The 22,615-nt window shown below is 40.6% G+C and overlaps 1 protein-coding gene across 1 annotated transcript in view; it reads left to right on the top strand.

The window, feature by feature from the left end:
• ALK (ALK receptor tyrosine kinase) overlaps positions 1-22,615 on the top strand; it is a 318,891-nt gene that overhangs the window by 191,216 nt on the left and 105,060 nt on the right. The window contains exon 5 of the mRNA XM_050893080.1: positions 21,793-21,920. Coding sequence (XP_050749037.1) covers positions 21,793-21,920 — 128 coding nt within the window. The remainder of the gene's footprint in view (positions 1-21,792; positions 21,921-22,615) is intronic.

Below are 22,615 nucleotides of genomic sequence, written 5' to 3'. Positions count from 1 at the left end.
CTGTCTTTGAGAAGCCTATGCTTAGTGCCTAGATCACAACCATCTCCCTTACACCTGACATTGCCTGGCACTCTTGTTTGCAGTGCGAGTAGGTAGGTCAAGGAGTAAAGAGATGCTGGATACCAACCTTGCTTTCTGCTTCTTAATAAAAAGCTGCTGTTAAGGTCATAGCTGGGTCAGGCTGGTGGGCAACGAGCAAATACTTGTAGTGCTGCCTCTAGTCTGTAATTGCTCTGAAGATAACAGCCAGGCTTGTCAGTCCAACACAACCAAGATGAAAATGATGGAGGTAGGCTGAGAATATTGTACCAGAGCTTACACATAAAGCTTTCTCAAAGTGAAACTTTGCAAATTATTTTCTCCTTTCAGATAAAAGCTGGGGAAATAGGAGCATCAGTTTGAATAGATTTTCAAATTGAAACAGGATGGCTGATAAAAGCGTGAGAAGTAGCAATGCCAATACATGCTTTCTGACAGTACTGTATTGTGAGAGAAAGGAGACCTGCAGCCTTTTCTCAGCTCCTCCAAATAGTTCAAGTACTTTGGGGCAGGTGTATCCTCATAGTGTCTCTACCATGTTTTCCACACAGAGGTGCCTCAGACTGGGTTAGAGCATCGAGGTATTACCACGCTTTTAATGGAAATGAATTGTTCCCACCCTCTTTTTCTGTCTCCTTATTTTGAAGACCATTTAAAATGTCTTTTGAGGTAGTTGTAAAATTAGTATCTTTTGCTTGTTGCACGTATTTGGCTGGAGCCAGACAATGCACTTTCTTCATCTTCCAAATGATATTTTGATAAATACACATTTAATATTTTTCTTTTTTTTTCTGTCAATTTTTGCAAGCTTTAAGAATCTAAACCTCATTGCTATTATTCCCTGAGTTAGTCACCCAGAAGAATAGGTCACAAACACTTAGACCTGAACTACTGAAATGTTTGTGTGTCTATGCAGTGGTCTCAAGACTTGCACATTTTTATGTACAAGGCAAAAAATAAAGCACCTTAAAACAAAGTTTAAGTTATAAGCATTTCAAGATTTTGGTCAATTAAATCATCACTTAAACACGTAATGAATATTTCATTTTCACTAGAGAAATGTAAGAGGATCTCTGATCCAAAGGTAATTGCTTTGAACTCAAACTGCAGTTTGCAGTTTTTTTCACTTGTCACCAGATTTGCTTGTAGTTTACTGGCTACCTTCACTGAACCTATTCTGTTAAAGGCAGAAGTGCACTTGTTTTGAGACAGATATAATTTGTTTTTTTCTGATACTCTTTTAAGCAAAGAGAATGAGAATTACCATTGAGAAATCTGAATAACAGTGGGGAAACTCTGAAGCATCTTGAACAACAAGGAACATGTGAGGAGCTACTATGCATCTTGCCTGAGAGACAGAATGGACCAGGGACAACCTAGGGAGTGATGCTTTTAGCAGCTGCACCTGCCTCAGAGCTGTTTGAGTAGCTTGTGGTGCCAACAGGCTAATACCTCCTGCTAAGCCCATGCCGAGCACAGGGCAGTTCACCCTTCTGGACGCCTGCTCATGTATAAAGTCCAACAGCCTGTTGTTTTGACTGCATGTGGTCAGATATGTGAAGGTGAGAGGTTGCCCACCAGAGAGTGTGAAAGGTGGAACTTTTTCTTAACTCAGCAGTCCACTCATACCTAGTGCCCGTTTGGAATGAGCCTTTGTAACTCTGGATGAAAAGCACCAGACAAATGTTGTAAACGGGTATCTTGGCAAGCTAGCAAATGATACTGAAGCTTTCCACATTAGTTTTTTGTTAAAGAAAAAGTCAGTGATGTGAAGCCTGAATTTATGCTCAGGAAATTGCTTTTCATCCTACAGCATGGGTTCTTGAGCAGAGGTGGGCTCAAACAATATGTTGAAAATTATCTTTTCACAGAATTTTGATCAAAGTACAAATGTCCTTGCCTCAGGAAGCAGTTTGTTTTCCCCTGAGAAGTGATGCTGGAAAAATAAAAAAGAGCAAAGTCTGCTTGCTGGCCAGAATTCATCCATGAATAAATTGCATCACAAAGCTACCAACAACATAACATTTTCAAAGACCATATCATGCTGTTGCTATAAGAAAAGTGATTTGTAAAACTCAGCATTGTATGGGGACTCTTGCCATAACAATATTATTAGAAACTATTATTGTTTATAATGCAATAGCGTATAGACATCTAATAATATTTGTTCTGATTTAGTGGAATCCAGACCTGAACCAAGTTTTGCCAGTTTCATGGTTTGCCTGTTTTGGAAGTTTCATGTAGTTTTTTTCTGTGAAATTATGTTGAGGCCTTTTGTAGGAACACACCTATATTTAGTCATCTGTTGTTTAGAATAGCAAAAGAAATTGTAATTACTAGTACACGTTTGAATCCTGAAGGATCCAAAGGAACTATCCAAATAATGCTAAATGCCCACTGATGTATCATTTTGCTTATTTTAATTTTGCTTGTTTGTTACAAAGCTAAGATTCAGGGCTTCTTTTTTGCTCTTTAATACAAATTTTTGGAACCCAGGAATCCTCATGTGTCAGGAGCCTCTGAATAGGCATAAATAATTGTTCATGACGTAATTTTTCTTTTCTCTTAGAATTTCCCTTTTACTGAAAATACTTGCTTCTCCTTCTGGTACAGAGTGACACAGTTCTAAATAGAGAAGCTCTGGTGAAAAATGATTCTGACTGTTTACTAGTTCTTTTTTTGTATCCCAGCATTATTTTCGTGTGTTTTCATGTGCTTTGGAAGATGAGCATTTCTTCTCCCATCCAGACTCTCTCTGTAAAGGGATATCTGCACTGCCAGAAGAGTTTCAGCTCAACTTTCCTTTGTCCTCTGAAAAGAAGGATGCATCTGCAGCTGAGACTTTTAATGTGTTTGGCTGAAAGACTAAATTCTGTTGGTAATGGTGACTTCATCTCTAATTCCACATGAGACTGTAAGGTTGAGAAACACTGTTGAAGTCCTTTCCCCAGTAATTAGCCAGTGGAATCCCTAGTGGGTTACTGGTGGGCTTGTTAAAGGAAAAGTTTTCAAATGCTGGCAGTTTTTGCTGAGTTTTATAAGTTGTAGTGTCTAGCACAGGCTGGACACAGCTGCCGTACATTGTCAGCTTGCACGCACTTCCTTAGCAGGCTTAGCTGAAAGAACATCTAGAAGTGCTGGTCTGGCCACCTGTTGCTTTCATACATTATTCCCACAGAAACGCACTTCTCCGGAATATAAATGATTCAGCTCTAGTTCTCTGCTCTATGCAAGTGAAGAGAGATGAAGAAAATATGCGTAAGAAAAACAACTTAGGAGAAAACTCTGTTACAGCACTCTAAAGGCTCCATCAAGAAACTTTCTTTGGATCAGGGCTAAGGGCAGGTAAATTTATTCAGATAAGAAAGAAGAATTTAGATAGGAATCTGAACCTTTATGAGAAACTTGTACAAATACTTGCTGAGTTTGTCATTACCCCACTTGTGGTGGTTGGTGCAATAGAGCATAGCTGGTGGTAATCCTAGATCTGGTCAGAAGCAGAGTCATGCCCATTTTCATTATTCTTCAGGCATGACTCTAAAGACTGCAGATATTTAGTATGCTTCTGGCATTTTTTAGCTGTTTTTAACGCATTAAGTGGAACTAGCCTCTTTGGAGACTAAGTGTTCCATTTATTCAGAGATGTCTTCCTGCAATGCCAGTATGTTTCAACCATAAACTACAGGAATAATTTTTAGTGGCAAGAAAAGGATTTAGTCTTCACAGTCTGCACAGACTCCTAGCATGATTTTCAAGAGAACCTCACCCTGAAATGGGGAAGGAATAGCTTGAGTGAGAATATGAATCTTCATCTTTTGTACTTCATCAAACATCACATAAATATGCATCCTTGTCTGTTGCAACTGGGTCTGTGTGTGTCACTTGTTCCTATCTCTAGAAGTTTTCCCTCTCTGTGTGCCTCACCTGACTTCTTTTGACTGTCAGCTCAGCTACCCTGGCCCTGTACGTACCTTTCTGTTGACACCTTGACTTCGTTGCTGATGCATAATCCACATATTGTTATTATCTTTTCTTCAGGCTAAGTTTAGAAATGAAGGATTGTTTAACTAACTCAAGTGAATTTTGTAGTTCTTTTGCATAAAAATAGGGTGGGGTGGTTTTTTTTCATATTTAGCAGGTGTTTTTCAGTAGAATTTAGAGAGACAGCTGAAACAGTAGTCCAACATCCAAGTCCGGTTTGTCCTCAGAGGGTGAAAACCTGTATCAGGGTTGGTAATCTAGAGACTTGACAGGTTTTTTTTTTAAAAAAAAGAGAGAGAAAAAGAAATAAAAAAGGAGCGGGGGAGAAGGCTTTGACCCTGCTGAACTCTTTGAATCTAAAAAGCTGTTAGAAACAAACAGCTTTTGATCACCATCAGCTTTGGGCTGAGTAAAAACATATGACTTAAAGTTAGGAACATAAGACTGGGAACAATCACTAGGATTGCAAGAGCTGGGGCATTAGTTAGTCTGTGCCTTTCTGGTCTCTCCACTGTAATGGAATTTTTTTTTTCCTCTCTTCAAATGAACTGAAGTTCACTAGTCTACACAGATTGCTTATTTCAGGAGGTTATGTCCTGTCTTTAATCTGCTATCTTCACCTTGTCCCCATTCTTTTTTCTTTTCCTTTCTCGTGGGTCCCCGTCCCCCCATTTCCCAGAAAATGATGATGTTGAAATTCACTATTAAAACTCCTTTTGGTATAGTATTTTTCCCCTCAGGCATTTTTAGATAGGATTTCTGATTCACGCCTTTAAGTTTCAGTTATATGCTCTTTCTGATATTAACAGATATTTCTGTGAAGGTTGTAAGTACAGGATTATTCATAAAGATTATCTCAGGAAGATACAACAACAACTGAGGTCTCCTCTGGACTGTAATTTGTGCAGCTCAGTTTTCCACCCTAGAAAGATCACTCTACTTTTTTTCAGTGGCTTTCTTCCTGAAATGTTTCACGGATTGCCTGGTGCCCTTTAGAGAATGCTAAATAGCGCACAGTGTTTCTTTGCTCTTGACTGTATCCTGACATCCCAAGGGCTGAAGGAAAGGGAAAACAATACAAGGCTGAGGCAGAAGTTTACATAGAGAAAGAGTCAGTCCATGCTGGCCTTCAGGTATTTAAATACACTGTTTTGTTGGTCTTGCGCTAGGCTGTTGTTTTCATCCAGAAGCGTTCAAAGAGCACCTGTTTTCCCATCTCATGTGAACCACAAACTACAACCACAGTGAGAACGTGGTCACAGTCTTGGCTGCCTCTGGGGCATCGTGTCTGAGGCAGCTAGTGCTGTGGCATGTATTTTGGCTGTCTTGCTCTTATCCATGTGCTTGTCTGTAGTCTGCCTGATTCATTGCTTGCCAGTGCTATGGTTCTCCAACTCCCTTTGTCCTCTCTGGCTCCTGCTCTTTGACTCACTTGCCAACAGATGAACTTTCTGGTGTGGATATGATCTGCCCATATTCTCCAGTGCCCTCTTTACAAAGATGTGTATACATTTCAGAGTTTTGAATGTTGCCCTTTGCTAACACAACGTAACAAGAAGAAATAACCTTTTCTCCTTTCTTCCTTCCCTCTCTGTTCATAGAGAATAGTGATCGGAAAAACAAAGTACAAGGTAAACCAAGCACAAAGCAGAATATCTAATAGGGTCTGAAGGGTTTCCCTCCAGGAAGTGGCTGCTTGAGAATTACAAACTTTTGCACGTTTAGCAGTGTCCTGTTTTCAGCTGGAATAAAGTTAATTTTCTTCCTAGTAGCTGGTATAGTGCTGTGTTTTGGATTTAGGATGAGAATAATGTTGATAACACACTGATGTTTTAGTTGTTGCTAGGCAGTGTTTATACTAACTCAAGGACTTTTCAGCTTCTCATACTGCCCTGCCAACAGAGGCTGGGAGTGCACAAGAAGCTAGGAGGGGACACAGCAAGGACAGCTGATCCAAACGAGCCAAAGTGGTATTCCATACCATACGACGTCATGCCCAGTGTATAAACTGGGGAAGTTGGCCAGGGGACACGGCGGCTCAGGGATTGGCTGGGCACCGGTCAGTGGGTGGTGAGCAATTGTATTGCACATCACTTGTTTTGTATATTCTATTATTATTATTGTTATTTTCCCTTCCTTTTCTGTCCTATTAAACTGTCTTTATCTCAACCCATGAGTTTTACTTTTTTTTTTTTTTTTTAATTCTCTCCCCCATCCCACTGCAGGGGGAGTGAGCGAGCAGCTGTGTGGTGCTTAGTTGCTGGCTGGGGTTAACTACAACAAACAGGAAAATGGTTCTTTCACTCTGAAATTAATTTCAGAGGGAAGTGAGGTTCGAAACATTTGTCAGAATCTTCATTAATAACTCTTGATGCTCTTCTAGCTCTTTGCATTTTCAAGGCCTACATTAACAAGAGAAAAGCACAGATTACCTCAATACGCTGATAATAACATGCATTTTCTTATTCATGTGTCCTGTTTCAGTGCAAGTTAGGTTCATTCAACTGAAGGTCTGAGTCTATAGCTGAAAAAGAAAAATTGAAGATGTGGCTACTGTTGAGCCTGCAGTACCATTGCTCTGGGAGCACCAGTAATTCAGTATGCTTTGTTAAAGAAAACAGCAGTGAAGACAGAGATCTTTAGCCAGTGGAGCGTCTTCTGCCTGTGCAGGATCACAGAATGGTTGAGGTTGAAGGGCACCTCTAGAAATCATCTAGTCCAGCCCCCCTGCTCAAAGCAGAGCCAAAGCAGGGTATTTGTGCATATTGATAAGATGCTACCTGAGCCTTCTCTTCTCCAGGCTAAACAATCCCAGCTCTCTCAGCCTCTCCTTGTATGTTAGATGCTCCAGTCCATACTGTCATTGTCTAAGCTATCCATCTAACATCTACTTATCAAAGTATCTGGAAGCTATTCCTCCTCATGTGGCTGTAGGGTTGAGAAATCTTTCTTCTATTGGCAGAATTCATGTCTGAGTTAACTGAAGTGGGATGTTTATGGAGACAGAGTTCAGGGCTTCTAGCAGAAGAGGGACTGCTCCATCCATCCTAGAAAGAGTGTTGCTGCTCAGACAGGTTGCCACATACACTGCTTTGACCTCAGGCTGCAATTTCTGTAAGCTTTTATCAGAGTCTTGTGGTGGACTCCTGTGTGTTGCATCTCTGTTTCCCCACTTTCATAGTAAGTGGACATCATGAAGCTTTAGTGGTGTGTTGAGGACTTCAGAGTGCCTTTCCCTGGCACCTCATGTTCAAGCTTAGAGGATTACATTATGCTATAGTGCTCTGTTAAAACACTGACAGGTCTCATTCCAGAAGTAATTACATTATGCTGGTGTATCAGTATGGTCAGAGGAATAAAACTGACTTTTTGTTTAGTCAGAGTTTAGTAAAATTGAATTTGGTTTGTTTGCCCACTCAATTGTGTGCGGTTGAACAGAAATTCCCTCAAGGGAGGAATATCTGTGTGTGCTTTTGAGCCAATTCTACTATTTTCTGTATAATCACTGCTGAGAACTTAGATGTCTGACTAACAAAAGTTATAAGGCAAGTTCTTGAATTTACATGGCTCACATTAGCCGGCATGAAATGTAATACACAGATTCACCATTTCTCTTGTTGCAATGGAGCGATGATTTACATGGGACATTACCTGCTTGGAAATGTACTTTTTGCATCCACTAAATGCCTCAGGATACAAACTTGTCCCTGTGAAAGTAGGAGGTGAGAGGAGAAGGTGCCTAAATCTTTTTTTTCATGAAGTAGAAATTGCAAAACATAAACAGCAGGATGGGGAATGCTGGAGTTGCTTGTACTTGGCATACTCTGAAAGGGGATTGTTCACATTTGCAAAGGAAAAACAAAAATCTGGAAGGCTGAAACAGAAAATGACCAACTGCAACCAAAGCATTTGCTGCCTGTTTGCTCTGAATGTGCAATTGGCCTTGGTCTTTTAATTATAATCCATAGAGATGGCTCTGTTCCCTACCAACCCTTGGGCTTCTAGGAGCACTGAGTGCTTAGGGCTTGGGCTGCTAATGCTATAATTGAAACAGCTGCTCTGCTCTCTAAGTACTTTATTCATTCACCTTCGAAAATGTTGATGGATCTGTGGCGTGTTCTGGGCCTTTTCTGTAGATGTGAATCTCAAACACAGCCACTTGCTAGATAGAACTAATGAAGAGAATTTGCTATGGCTTTTAGTGTGTTGTCTCAGTGTTTAAAAGGAGAAGAAAAAGGGAGAGGGTGAGGGGAAGGCTGCTCTTAGGCCATAATGCTCTTTGGACTAAATTCACTTTACCTGCAAGACCAGACATCCTAATTCTCTATTATTCTTAATGACTTAAACTACAAGTGAATGTAAAGTATTACTAGGCCAAAAGGTCATTATTTTTACGTTCTGCACTGATTTTTAAATTAGCACATACAGAGAAGAACCTCTTGGAATTGTGCTGTAAATGAGCAGAGGGGTCCACACTAATTCATGAACGCCCCGGGCCAGTGATTGCTCTGCAACCCCGCATTTCTCTCTTGCCTTGGGACCGCAGTGAAAGGGCTAAATTGCTGTTGCAGTCCTTGTTAAAGCCTGAAAACTTCAGGCAGTCAGTAGAAGCTCAAGTATACCCATAGCCTTTCTCGATATACCTTCCTTTACCTGTTGTTTTTCCTTATCCTTGTATTCAGCCCATTTCTGAATTACTGTCCAGAAAAGAAGAGTTTGTTGTCGTGTCAGATGAATGCATTTAATTGGCAGAAAGTCATCCTACTGTGGGCTAATAGCAAAGTCGGGATGCGGCTGGCAGTGGCTAAAATGGATGTATTCGGGTAGGGCTGTGGCGGAGGTGGAGCTACCGACTAAAATGCAATCACTTGACTGCTCTGATAGAGCTTTAGCACAATGGCATCTTCCTTCTGGCCCATTGCTCAGCTCAGCATATACTACAGACTCAGGCAGCTTTAACCTCCTTGTGACTAGAGTTCAGTATATCCTGAGGCAGTTTACCCATGCAAAAAGGGTTGTGCAGGAGCATCTAAACTCTTAATTACCAGGAGCTGGTTCACCCAAGAACAAGCTGAAACTGCGTAAAACCTTTGAGCTAGGCAGAGGCAAGGGCCGCTGTGGTCCATGGGCTGGTTTTTATTCAACAGTATTGATTGTTCTTGGCAGATATGGAGCCTGAGAGCTTTGTGGTTATGTTTGTTATGGAAAATTAGAGGTCATTGTGAGACTTTGAGAGTCAATAAATCTAAATTTTGATGAAAAAGGCAAAATCCTACTCTGAAGCAAGTACTCAGGCAGCCCATGTGGGAAAGCAGTGAGGGAGGAAAGAAAGGGCTGGAAATTTTCCTGTGTCTTTCCCATCAGCCTGCAGCACTTGGATTAGGGTTGTATTCTGTTCAGGAGAGGAGGAACAGCGAGGAAATGGTCCTAGAAAATAGTACATTGAAAAATCCTCTTGATGTGACATGAAACAGATGATTAATGTCAGGAAATGCAGTCCTGGTGTTGCTACTCAGTTTGTGCTGCCTGTAGGTGAGCTGACAGCATGTACCCCTGCACAGATACTTTGCACACCTGCAGCCTTTGCTATCTTAAGTGCTCAAAGGTTGTTGCAGGTTCATGTAGCAAAACTCATCCTTGTTCAGAGTTTGATTTATATATTCAAAATAGGGTTTAAGTCACACCCTAGGAATGGTGCCTGGATTAATTTGGCCTTTCTCACTGAGCTGGGTATGGTTAACTTAATCGAGCCTTACAATATCCTCAGGCACCAAGTATACCTTTTGATACCTAAGTTCACAGAAATGTCACACATTTCTAAAGTCACACTGGAATATCATAGCGGGGACCTTTCGCCCCATTTCTGCCTTGTGAGGGAATCGTGGAATGGTTTTCTTTCCAGTCTTTGACTAATACAGGTGAGCTTGCAAGTGAGACTTGCTCTTTGAGGCCGAGCTCATGTTTCTGAGCTTTCCAGGATGCTGCAGTGTATGGTCTCCTTCCCCGAATGGTGTCTAAAGGCAAGAGCTATCCCAGCAAATATTATTGAATTGCAATTACTGATGTTGTTAAAAAAAAAAAAAGGACTACTTGAATTTGAAAAACAATTTGATGTGATACTGAAACAAACAGCATTGGCAGGACTGCTGTGTTTTGGGAATGCATGAAAAGGCCTAGGTGTTTTCTTTATCAGTAAACACTAAAGACAGTCATCATGTTTTTATGCTGTTTTAAAATCACTGTTCAAAACCACCTTCAATTTCATTGGCAATATTAGCCCAAGGAAATGAGCTTCTTGTTTTAGGTACCTTTTTATTTGACTATGAGGAGCCAGTAAATTATACTAGAACATCTTGTGGAGCCTGTTTTCTATGCATGTTCCTTGTCAAGGCTTTTCTTATTTATGCTCAAAGGAAGTGTGTATGCCAAATGTTGAGACTAACAGGCAAACGTATGCTGAGCTAAATAAAACATCTCTGCGCTCCAAGTTCTGGGGAGTTGAAATCCCAGACAGTGGCTTAAACTTGTATTTTCAGGCAGTGGCAGATGTGGTTGGCTACTCTTGGCTTCCCTTCTGGATGTTCAGCATGGCCTGCTACAATTCTTTTTCTCAGAAATATCCAATACTAAATGAGAGAGATCGGATCAGTGGGACAGAAACGGGCTCAACATGTGGCAAAAGTTAGACTTGACTGTAGGCAGCATTTCTTCTATTTGGACCTACACAGCAAATGTTATTCTCATATATATTCCAAATGTGGTAAGATAGCAAGGACATTGTTATCAACCGTGATAACATTGCTGTGACTGCTGCTATGTTGAAGGCTGTGCAAACCTCACTTTTATGGCGTTTCTCTCTCTTTAAAGTTGACATTTCAGTTGTTAAGTGGTACGGTGTGTCTGACTTCTGATGTGCCATTTGCTCTGACAAGTAGATGCTGGCCTCCCAAGTTCCATTTCTTTGAGTACACTGACCAGGTGATTGTTTTAGTCACTCTTTTTTTAACATCTTTCTCCATTCAAAGTTGAGTCGTACAATTGAAAGGCCCCCTTCCCCAACAGGGTAACTCTTGTAATACACCCTACGTAAGCAATAATGGACACAACCTTTCTGCATTCCAAGCCTCATCTTTCCCCATTCAGATCCATCCTAATGAGTCGTTTCTTTCAAAAGTCTGTTTGAAGGAAACAAATTAAATTGGAAGAGGAAGTTGTTCATCAGGAAATACATTTTTCATTTTCACCCCTGCAATTTCCTTTCATACTACCCCTTACATTGCTTATGTATAGACATCTTCTGTATTGTACAGTTTTATAGGAGACATTTCACTTCTATTTATTTTGCACCATGTTTTATTTTTATTTACTTATCTATTTTGCACCACATATGGCACACCCTGTGCCTGATGCAATCATATGCCTACCTCTGTGTTGCAGCCAAACACTGTGAATAGCTGAAGTTATGGGAAAGGTGGCATTTGCTGAGGATTAACTGCCAGCCTTTTTGGTTTCTGGGAATCTCTGAAATCCAGTCAGGCTATTTTTTTCTAACCAGACAGCTTTTTATGGGGTTTGACCTGATAAATGGGTTTTAGGAGCCTCTTAGTGGGCGGGAATGCCTGGAGTAGACGTTCTGTAAATCCTTCTGAACCTTATGATACCAACAGTCCTTCATCTAGTCCTTAATCTTTCTTTGGATATATTGATACCTTATTTTGAAGTCTAGGTTATTAAAGCTGCTAGGTAATTGCAACATATCCCTAAAGGATACAGAGTTAAGCACAGCTGTTCTCTTAAGTAAAACCTTCCCTCTCATCTACTCTTTCAGCCTTTGAACCTAAAATCTTTCATGGGTTTTTTTTCCACCATATAGATGGTGAGCAGTCACAATATTCGTACTTCCCTTTAGCTGTGTCGTGAAAAGCCATTGCTGAGTGCTGAGGTAAAAATCCCGGTTTAATTGGTCTCCCAGACACTGCTATTGAGGATTCAGTTATTTTAGAATACGTTGCCACTACTCTTCTCTTCAAAAAGACATCCTGTCTTTCTGAAGCCTTGACTGTACTTGGCTGTAATTAAGATTGGATTATTTTTTACTTTCAATATTTAAATAAAAAATGAAAACTACTCTTTGGCACACCTAAGCAGTGCTGTACATTGGGTTGAAAGGATGGAATTTCCTTCTGATCCTCAAAGACAATTAAGTTACTCCCTGAAGCATGAAATTTAATTACCCTCATCAGAAGCAGCATGATGCAGTGGATTAGGACATAGGAAGAAGAATCAGAAATTTTTATCTCTGGTCCTAGTTCTGCCATCTAGTTATTGACTAAATGAGTCATATAAGCTTCCTGTGCCTCTTTTTCACCCACCTGAAAAATTAGGTGTTTGATTTCTGTGCTAAGGGGCTGTGAGTTCTGTATAAGCATCTGAAGATGTTGTGGTTTATATGAATGCTAAGTGTTCCTGGGATTGCCTTGGCTTACATGCTGCCAGCAGTTATTGCAATTTGGTTTCATACAGTGAAATCTCATTTTTTGGCAGTGTTAGTTTCATTAAAGGAAGTGTAATCAAGCTCATATGCAAATAGGGAGAGGACTACAAGGGGAGGTGACACTAAAGAGCCATTGTGCATCAGAAAAGTATGCTGAGCTGCTGTTCTTTTCACATCAGTTTTGATGTTACATCTCGGATATGATTACTAATTGTAGCATCCCAGGAGCACCTCCAACTGTACTTCTCAAGAGGTGGAAGAAAGTTCCACCTTGCATGGTTTAACTGGGGAATAGAAGGGAAAGTTCAGTGCCAGATGAACATATTCCTCTGGGCAAGTTGTTTAGCTGTACTGTATTTGCAATTGCAGTAGTCTCTTACTGGAGTGATTAGTCATGTCATGTCAGTGGGGAGCTACCATGAAAAACTTAGAACTGTTTATTGGATGTGATGAAGTGGCTAATTAAATTAATCTGTTCTGTCGTTTATAAAATCAACAACGCTTTCTCATGTCTCAGCCCCTCTTGGCCAACAGAGCTTTTGAGTAGACGAGTTTCTTAGCATGCCTGTAGCGTTAAGTTTACATTTCAGAACGGTCAGTAACAAAAATCGTCCTATAAGTATCTGGGGTACTCTTTCCACAGACATTTTAAAAAGGAAAACTAAACTAATAATAACGCTGCCATTTAGTGGGTTACGTTCCAGTGCAAAGGTGCCAGATTACTCTGTTGGAAAGATGTTTGCCCTCCACCATACAGCATAATTTCATTGTCTGTCTTTGAATCCCTCTGCAGTTCCTGTGCTCTTTCTTCCAGGGCCTCTGTCTGTATTAAATTCCATTAAAAGATTCTCATTTGTAATCACAAGAATTAGATTTAATTGTGAGGCTGCAGTTCTTCAGTTACTTACCTGATTCAATTCTTTACAGCACTCAAATGTAAGTCTTCAAATTTTCAGAGCAGGGAATTTACTTTAACCAGGTTAGTAAAGCAAAATCTTTGTAACAGTGCTTTTTCTAAGAGACACTTAGGAAAGAGATATAAAAAAAAATTAATATTTTTTAACTCTATGGAAGCGTCTAAGCTTCCAGCTACTAAGAAGAGAATTAACTCTATCCCAGCCAAAACTAGGACAAGAAGTTAACAGAAAAATATATTTTTCTGTAGGTTTTATCTTCTGCCATTTTAATAAATTTTCCCGTGTAGAGTATTTGTGTTGTGGTCTTGTAGCATGCTCTAAATATAGGAGGAGATTCTATTACCAATGAAACTCTAGTGGCTTAATTGCAAACTTTCATTGTTATCCAAGAATAAGTATAACATAAAAATATCCTTTATGAACTACTTGTGTGTCACTGAAACCTAAAGCAATTTCTGCCATATTGTGATATCTCCCCAGTTGTACATTTCTCAGTAGAGTAGCTGTACAAAAGAGCCCAGCATTGCAATCCTAAAAGGATGGTAGAGTTAGCTTCCTTCCCAGCACACGTGAGGTGATATCATTGCAGTCTGGAGCCAAAATCTTGTTGGTCCCCTGTTCTAGGCAAGGTAATTACATGCTGTGTCTGACTCATCGGTCAAATCTAGCAGAATTACAGAGCATTTTCTTGGGGGGGTGGGGGTGGTGTTACTAGTTTTATCTTAAAAGCATTAAAAGAGTAAAAGGAAAGAAAATCATTACAATTATTTAATCTTTTTTATGGCAAAACTTTTGTGAAGCCATTTTCTAAAGGCATTTTGAGGGAAGGGCGGGGAAGCGTTCTTGGAACCAGTCACAGGGATGTTAAAGGTCCGATCCAATGACACTAATAAAGGTCTTAACTGTATTTAACCTATCACTAACAGTTACATCTTGCTTATGCAAAAGGCCATGGAAAAGGGTAGAAAGACAACTGGCATTAAATCAATAGAGGAAAATGTATACCATTTTTCTTTCTCTTATTAAGTAGAATGATCCATGAGCAGAAGAGTTTGCATTGCAAACTTTCTGCATTGCACATCAAGAATTATCTCCTTTAATTTTAAATAATCTCTTGCATTAATATACAGTAACTTTATTTGTTGCCATTTTAGAAAGTAGATCCTTTTCAAGACTATATCATCATGCATCGAATTCAAGCCCTGATGTCTTTTAAGTAATTTTAAGGTCAGTAAACTGAAATTAATTTAAAGTTGATAATTAAAAGTAATTACAAGACAGTGTATTGTATTGTTTGTACTAATGAGAAAAGAGTTTACACAGCCTCCTATGGGTTACTTTATTTTTTTCTCCTTCTGTCTCTTAGAATTGTATTGGCATCTTCTTGAAAACATTTTTTAATTTTCTGTTTGCTGCAACCTGAAAAGGTCTAGTCTGGTTCTTCCTTTGTGCAGTGCCCATTATTTGCTGAAGCAAAAGAAAGTCTGGAGCAGTATGGAGGCAAGATTAAAACCTGTTATAAACTCCTGTATAATTATGCAATGGCATGCAGGATGGAGAAAGTTATGTTCTTTCACCAATTCATCTAGTAAAGGGGAAAAATTCTCTTTTGGACTCCTACTGATAATTTTTAATTCTACCCTTAACAAGGTTTCATTCTCAAAAATCAGCTTCTAATTTTTTCACTACCTTTATCATGCTGCAGGTGGATTTTGATGTGAAATACACTGATGCAGCTACTATTATTGCTGTTTAATTTTGTAATTCCCAAAAGTTTGCTGAACCTTTTACCAAAGAGATAAAACTAAGTCCTTGCCGAGATACATTGCATTTTCCTCCCAGGCATACCATGATAAGTGTTGGTAACAATAGAAGTATTTTAGATGAGAGAGAGCCTGGACCTAGAGAAATAAAATCACACTGTAACTCAACTTAGGTGTGAGGAGTCTGTTAAATTCCACCATTTTTTTCTGTGGTTAGTGGAGATGAGAGAGCAAAACACAACTTGAATTCAGAGAGCTTTTTTCTTAAGGAGAGGGGATAGTTCAAAGTTCTTGTCTTCCCTCAACCTCCTGTTAATAGCTGCTGGGAGTGCACAAGCTGAATTGTGACCCAGGAGGGGCCATGCAGCTCTTCATTTCCCACACCACAGTTCAAGTGCATTTAGCCCTCATTTACTATATAAGGCAATAGAATTTAACCGTTGGTTCTTTGTTTTTTGCTAATTGTTTCCATATTCTTTTCATATGTTGAAGACTTTTGCTTTGAAATTGGCCTCTAAATGTGAGAAAGCAGTGGCTTTATCAGATCCAGGCTGGGATAGTGTTCTGGGTGAAACTTAACATATGCCTAGGGGCCGGTGCAAAGCGACAGTGCGCTGTACTGAAGACATAGGTGGCAATACAGGTGTCAGGCTGGCTGACGGCACGGAAATTAATTCTACCTTCCAGATGTAGATGGATGTCTGGGGAATGGTCACAAAGATGGTTGCTATACATGGGATGTCAAGACCAAAGTCCCAAAGCTTGCTGGAGTCAAGCATTCTGAAACCCTTCTTTAGCAGGATGAAAGAGCATCCAATGAGTATGTGTGTGTTAATTGGATTCAAAGTCATTTATCCATGAAGACAGACAAATGCAGGATCAAGTGTTCTGGCTTGAGATTTTACTTGAGAGTTCTAGCACATGGTTTTTTTTAATTCACTGCCTCTAAGAGAGCATCCTGACTTGTACTTGCAATTAATCAGTGCTGGCATTACCCAGAGGAGCATGCAAAATGGCATCTAAGGCATTAGTGTATTGATTAGAATTAATCAGGAATGTGTTCCTCCTGAAGCTACATGCTGCATGAACAAGTGAAGAGTGTCTAAACTATAAATATCTCTCAGAAATTGAGTTTTCATGAAAACTGGATTATGGCTTCTGAAACTGGTTAACTACATGTGAAATAGAGGCGGGGGAGCAAAACCTGGTACCTGGCAACTGAATCATGGATGGGAGGTTTAAGAAAGGTTAGGTTACAGAGAAGTACTTTGGCTTGTTCAGGATCTAACACCTTACCCTTGCAGGGCTATGTGAGGCCCAAGGTGGTTTCTAGCATACCTTCACATTAAGGACTGTGAATGGGTATACAGAAGGTCGTTTGAAAATTCAGCCCTTGTACTGTGTTGAGGTTCTGTCAGCAGCATTTTCTGTTTTGGAGAAGAGCAATACAGCCTCTTAAGAGAAACTCTGGGTGTTGCCCAGGCTTTCTTTAAGCAAAAAATTCTCTCTAGATAATATGTCCAGGCCTGAACTTGTCTGAAGTCTGAAAATATCTGGATCTAGGATTTTGAGCTACTCAGTTACTGAAGACCACGGTGTTATTAGTTTCTGTTTAAATCTATGTATATTGCAGATTCTAAATATCTGAGCCAACTTCTTTCTTACTGTAATTTCAGTAAAGGTCCTGTTGGGTGGATCTGGCCTGCTGTATCAAGACACTGAGCAGTGCCTAAGCAATACAATATAGTGTGTTTCTTTACAGCATAAAGGATTAAATTAAGATGTTAAACTGTGGTCTTTTTTTATTACTTGAGGCAGTATCTAGAGCGATCATCATGGTTATTATGGCCAATGTTGTGGTAAAAATAGGTTTTGATGTTGAAGGCTGTGCAGAGATGATAGCTATGTGCACAGTAACCGATGCCTTTGTCCTTGCAGTTGTCAGCTTACCAGTCTGATTCATCACTCTGTAGACTGCTTGGAGGTTATGCAGAGGATAACAGGAGCAATCTGTTATCTGCTGTAATTTGCTTTTGGGATCTAAGTTTCACAGAATTGCAGAATGGTTGAGGTTGGAAGGAAACTCTGAGATTGACTCGTCCAACTTGAGCAAGAGCTCAAATGAGCTAGAGCAGGTTACCCAGAGCCATATCCAGTCAGGTTTTGAATATCTCCAAGGATGGAGACTCCATAAGATTTCTGGGCAACTTGTTCCAGTGTTCAATCAGCCTTAGAGTAAGCAAGTTTTCTCTTGTGTTTAAATGGAATTTCTTGTCTCTCAATCCAAGAAAATGTGCCTTGTGCTTGCCTGTTGTCCTTTCGTTGGATACCACTGTCTGACTCTGTCTTCTTTCCATCCTCCTATAACATGTAAACATTGATAAGATCCTTCCCGAGCCTTCTTTTCTCCAGGCTAAACAATCCCAATTTTCTCAGCCTCTTCTTGTATGTGGGATGCTCTAGTCCCTTAATCATCTGTGTGGCTGTTTGCTGGACTCCTTCAGTAAGTCCATGTCTTTCTTGTGCTGGAAAGCCCAGCACTGGATCCAGTGCTCCAGATGTGTCTCCCCAGCGCTGAATAGAGGGGAAGAATCACCTCTTTGATTTGCTGTTCCCAGTGCAGCCCAGGAAGCTATTGGCCTTCCTTGTCATTGAGGACACATTGCTGACTTATGTTCAAGATTTCGTCCACCAGGACCTGCAAGTCTTCTTCTGCAAAGCCACTTTCTGACCTGTGCTGGTGCATGGGGTTGTTCCTCCTCAGAGGTAGCACTTTGCATTTCCCTTTGTTGAACTTCATGAGGTCCCTGTTGGCCCAAATTTCCAGCTGTCAAGGGCCCTCTCCGTGGTATCTTAACCATCCTGTGTGTCAACCACTCCTCCCAATTTGGCTGGAAACTTGCTGATGGTGCAGCCTGTCCCATTATCCAGGTCATTAATGAAGACAGAAAACATTATTGGCCCCACTATTGGCCCAGAGGTATACCACTAGTGACTGGCCTCCAGCTGGGCTTTGTACCACTGATGATAAGCCTCTAAGCCTGGCAGTTCAGCCAGTTTTCAGTCCACCTCACTGTCCACTTACATAGTCTGGACTTCCATCAGTTTGTCAGTGAGGATGGGATGGGAGACAGCATTGAAAACCTTACTAAAGTCAAGATAAGCAACATCCACTGCTCCCCTCATCCACCAAGCCCAACATCTCAGCATAGAAAGCTATCAGGTTGGTTAAGCATGATTTCAGTATGAAGAGGTTCCACATGTGGTATTTCCCCATCTATCTCAAAAGATGACTGAAGTAGCTTTTCTGTTACCTTGCTAAAATGCTTTCTAAAATTAGATCCGTAACATATAGGCCACTAGTAGAAATTTAATAAAGCTACTGCTAATTAACATCTAATGCATATCAGTTATGCTGAAGTAGATCTTGCTGCTGCCAGGCAGCCTGTAGTACAGGATCTGCAAATGAGTATAGGTCTGTTAAATACAGGGTGTTGTATGGAAAGGTTTGGAGATCAGAGTCCCTGTTCTGCCACGGAATGACGGCAGAATCGACTCCCATCCATCCGAATTTGCCCGCGGGCCTCTCTACTGACCCAGTAGCTATTTTTAGTGTCCCTGATAAATCCACCAGTTAGTGTCATCTTTAGCTCATTTATTTTCATGTCTCTGAAGAAGGAGGCTGATACTTGGGATTTCTTTTCACATGAATCTTTGAATCTCAGACAACCTATTGTAGGAATTTGTACCACAAAATATGAATATATTTTGTAATGAATCTGGACTTGAGTGAGTCTGCCTTTTCCAGTTTTGCATTGAGGTGATATAAAATACCTGCTTGGCAACAGCTCTGGGAGTTAATAAAGTTTCTGTGGTAAACTATGAGAGGCCTGAGAATTTCAAACTAAAGTTATTGCACCAGTAACTCAGAAAAGCAATTCCTAAAACTCCTGGCACATTTATCCAGAGGGTTAGCAGTAGCACAGAAATGGAAATCATTGTTGAGAGCCACTACGTACTTGGAATTAAAATCCATCAGTCTTCTGAAGCTGAGGAGAACAATTTTCATGACATACAGATGCTCCTGTATTTCATAACCCAAATTAAATCTAGGGTGGTTTTTTATTCTATTTGTAGGGAAGTTCGTATCCTCTGATCCCTATAATATACCCTAACTTGAGGTGACATCAAAAGAAATAACGCATATAGAAGCTAGGCATTTAAAGTACTCTCAACGCTTTATTTTATTTAATTTCAGTAAAAGCAGATTTATCTATTTGGGGGAGAGGGACGGAAAAGGAGCGAGGATGCCAACATCCCCTTCTCAAGCGGGAACCTCGAGCACAGAAGTCGGAAGATGAGATATGGAAATGAAAATAACTGTAAACAAAAAATGAAACTTAGCAGTCTAGTTTCACTCTTCTTGCTGGAAAAGGAGGGAGGAAGAAACCCAGTAAATCATTAAAAAGCAGCGTTTACTTTTCTGAGTTGCAAGTTGAACTGCGTTAGCTGTTGGCAGGGTCTTTACGCAGCCCTTGCTTAGGACTTTTCTTTAGGTCCTTAACATACCTGTTGGCAGCTCCCTTGCCTGCTGGGAATTTTGTCCAGTTCAGCAGAGCGTAATGACACCGTTGTGTCCCTGATGAGATAAACAGTGCGTCTGCCTCTGGAGCAAAGAAAAGTCTCCTAGCTGGTAGCAGTATAGGGTCTGCCATTAGGGATTGATCCATGCTTGTAGCAGGCACAAGTGATGGTTGGTTGGTGCAATGTCATACACATATGTGGTTATATTTCCTTTCAGAAGTGTGTCTTAACTTGATAACATCCAAATTTTGATGTACTCCTGGAGAAAGAGATTCTTGTTATAGATGCCAGATAAACTGTGTAGTTTCTTTTGTTCAGAACATCTGTTCCAGTGGGTTCCCTTCCCCAAGAAAAATGTGTTCTTGTGCACAGCCCATGTACAAGCACAGACCCGTACACCGGGGGGTGACAAGGGTACTTGATGAGGAAACATTTTTGTAAGAGCAATGAAAAATGTGTTGCCCCTGACCTATTATGACAACTAGAAATAGTTAGTCTTCCTCAAAAATGCTTAATATTGGTGTTTGAAAGCAACTTAAGGAAACACAATAAGTTTTTGTTCTCATCTTTTAAAAATTGCAGCTGGAGCTGTAAAGAGCATTTCCTAATAGGCTTTATTAGACCCCTGTTGTCTTGTTTGGCTCCATCCGACCAGTTACAGTACACTACAAAGAGATCTTTTTTCCTTGGTGCTGCATTTTTTCCTGTAACAGAAGAGAAACGTGAAAAAGTGGATTAGTAGTGACTGAGTGGCTTTACAGGATCTCTCATCTCTGATCACGTTTATGGTTAGTGAGCAGGCACTGAATAAACTGGGGTGAAATGGGCGATGGGCTCTGTATCGCTGCCAAAGTAATACACGCCTCTTGGGAAGCAGCCCTTCACAAATGGTGTCAACAAGTGGTTTTACTGGCAGCCTGTGCCTGAGGATGAAAGGTGAAATGGGCCAGAGCATGTTATCGTACAAGTATTTTATTCCTTAAAGTTTTCCTTGCAGATCAGAATTCCAGTATATTGGGGAAAATACAGATACTTATATTTTTACTGTCTACCTTTAGACATGTCTTGCTGGACACATAACATTTGAAAGTTAAATCAGAGGGTGATGTGTGAGATATGAGAGTCTAGGAGTAGTTCTTGTGCTGCCTGGCAAGGTATTTCAGGTGGAGCAGCAGACCCAGCTGATCAGAGGGGAGAAGGTGGATGTTAAAGACAGCCAGGCCTTGATGTTTTCTAGCATCTCAGAGAGTAAATTAAGCTCATAGAGACTTTCTTTCCTCATTTACTCTTGGCAACAAGCAGACTAAGTTGAAACACTCTTGGAGTGTGGATGTTAGTCTCCAGGGCTGCTGATCCAGTTCCTTAGTTCCTTGATTTACTTGGTGGGACTTTTTGTTTGTTTGTTTGGGAGGCGGGGGGGAGGAAGTGCGAGGAGGAGAAATGGCATGTTTTAGTTGTAGTGCTTCGTGCACATGTAGACGTTCCAGCCAGCTACATTATTAGCAAAGCGTGTTACCTCAACCAGCGATGCAGTGCTGGGAATTACAGCTATTGTGCAAGCCCTAGAGACTGGCTTATTGCCTGATTGACTAAGAGACTTTGCCGGTGAGAAGCAGGAGGAGCGATATTTAGAGGGGGTGTGCATGTGCGCTACAGATTTCACAGCTTGCTTTGCAAAGGAAGTTAGGCTTCTTTTAAACAGCAGGCAGACATCTGTGAGAAATCCGGGAGCACAGAAGTGTGACATAAGAGAGCAATAAGCTACTATTTAGCTGGGTTTTCATCATCTTAGCTGGGTGGAAATCTTGGTGCTTAGAAGCTTGCTTTTGCAAAATCCATGGGAGGGAAAGGCCCTGACCATGGGGCACCGTGAGGGGAGTGAGGGCTGGGGTAGGAGGCACAGTATGACTAGCCATATGTGGATCTGCTGCTTTGGGGGATTTGGTCATTGTAAAGTAGCCTTTCTTACCGGTCTTCTCCTTTGTTCTTTCCTCTCGCTGTATGATGAGACCAGATGGGTGTTGCTTCAAAGGAGAGTTGGACATCTAGAGAAACCATTTCGGATCTCACTGGAGTATGTTGCTAATGGGAACAAGAGCGTAGCGGCTGTGGATTCCTTTGCAATGAAGAACTGCAGTACAGGTAACATAGAGTATTTTATTGCTTCTAGCTCATAGTCTCTTGATGCCTTTTTGGAGAGGAGCATGATTTCTGGCATGATTACAGAACCTTCACAGAATGAAAGCTTCTCGTCAAATCAATCACTTAAATAAAAAAAATAGGGTCCCTTCCAGGAATATTTTTTTTAATGTTGCCTTAGAAGTTTTTAACTTCTAGAAGGAAACAAGTTTGTTGGGGTTTTTTTTCCCATTTGAAAAGAATTTCTAGGAAAATTTCATTTTGGGAGAACCAAAGCAGTATTCATCCTGGCTTGCCAGATGCCTATCGTGACGACTGCACTTTCTGCAGCAGAAAGTAGAACAGATGAGTGGTTCCTGGACAGGTAGCTTGCAAGCCATCTTTTTGATGTTCCCGGTGACAAATTTCAGGGTTGTTTTTTTAAACAACTGTGGAAAACTGAATTCTAGTAAAGTATGCCTTTCTTTGGCAATGTTCCAAAGCAGTTATTGCTGAGTAACCCCTAATAGCTCAATGTAGTGCATGGAATTTTAATAATGGGCAACCTTAATGGGGGTTACTTTTTTAAATACAAGCTCTGTTATCAATTCAAGTATGTAAATTCAGTGCTTCGTGCCAGAAGCAGCTGCATTTTAGTTCTACCAGCTTTATGGAGCTTGTGAATCATACTGAACTCTTTAGGTGGCATGTCAGTGAAG

Source organism: Gymnogyps californianus, chromosome 3 (genome assembly GCF_018139145.2).
Source record: "Gymnogyps californianus isolate 813 chromosome 3, ASM1813914v2, whole genome shotgun sequence".
Classification (NCBI taxonomy): Eukaryota; Metazoa; Chordata; class Aves; order Accipitriformes; family Cathartidae; genus Gymnogyps; species Gymnogyps californianus.
Note: the sequence above shows the minus strand (reverse complement) of the source record. Positions and strands in the feature narration are given on the sequence as shown.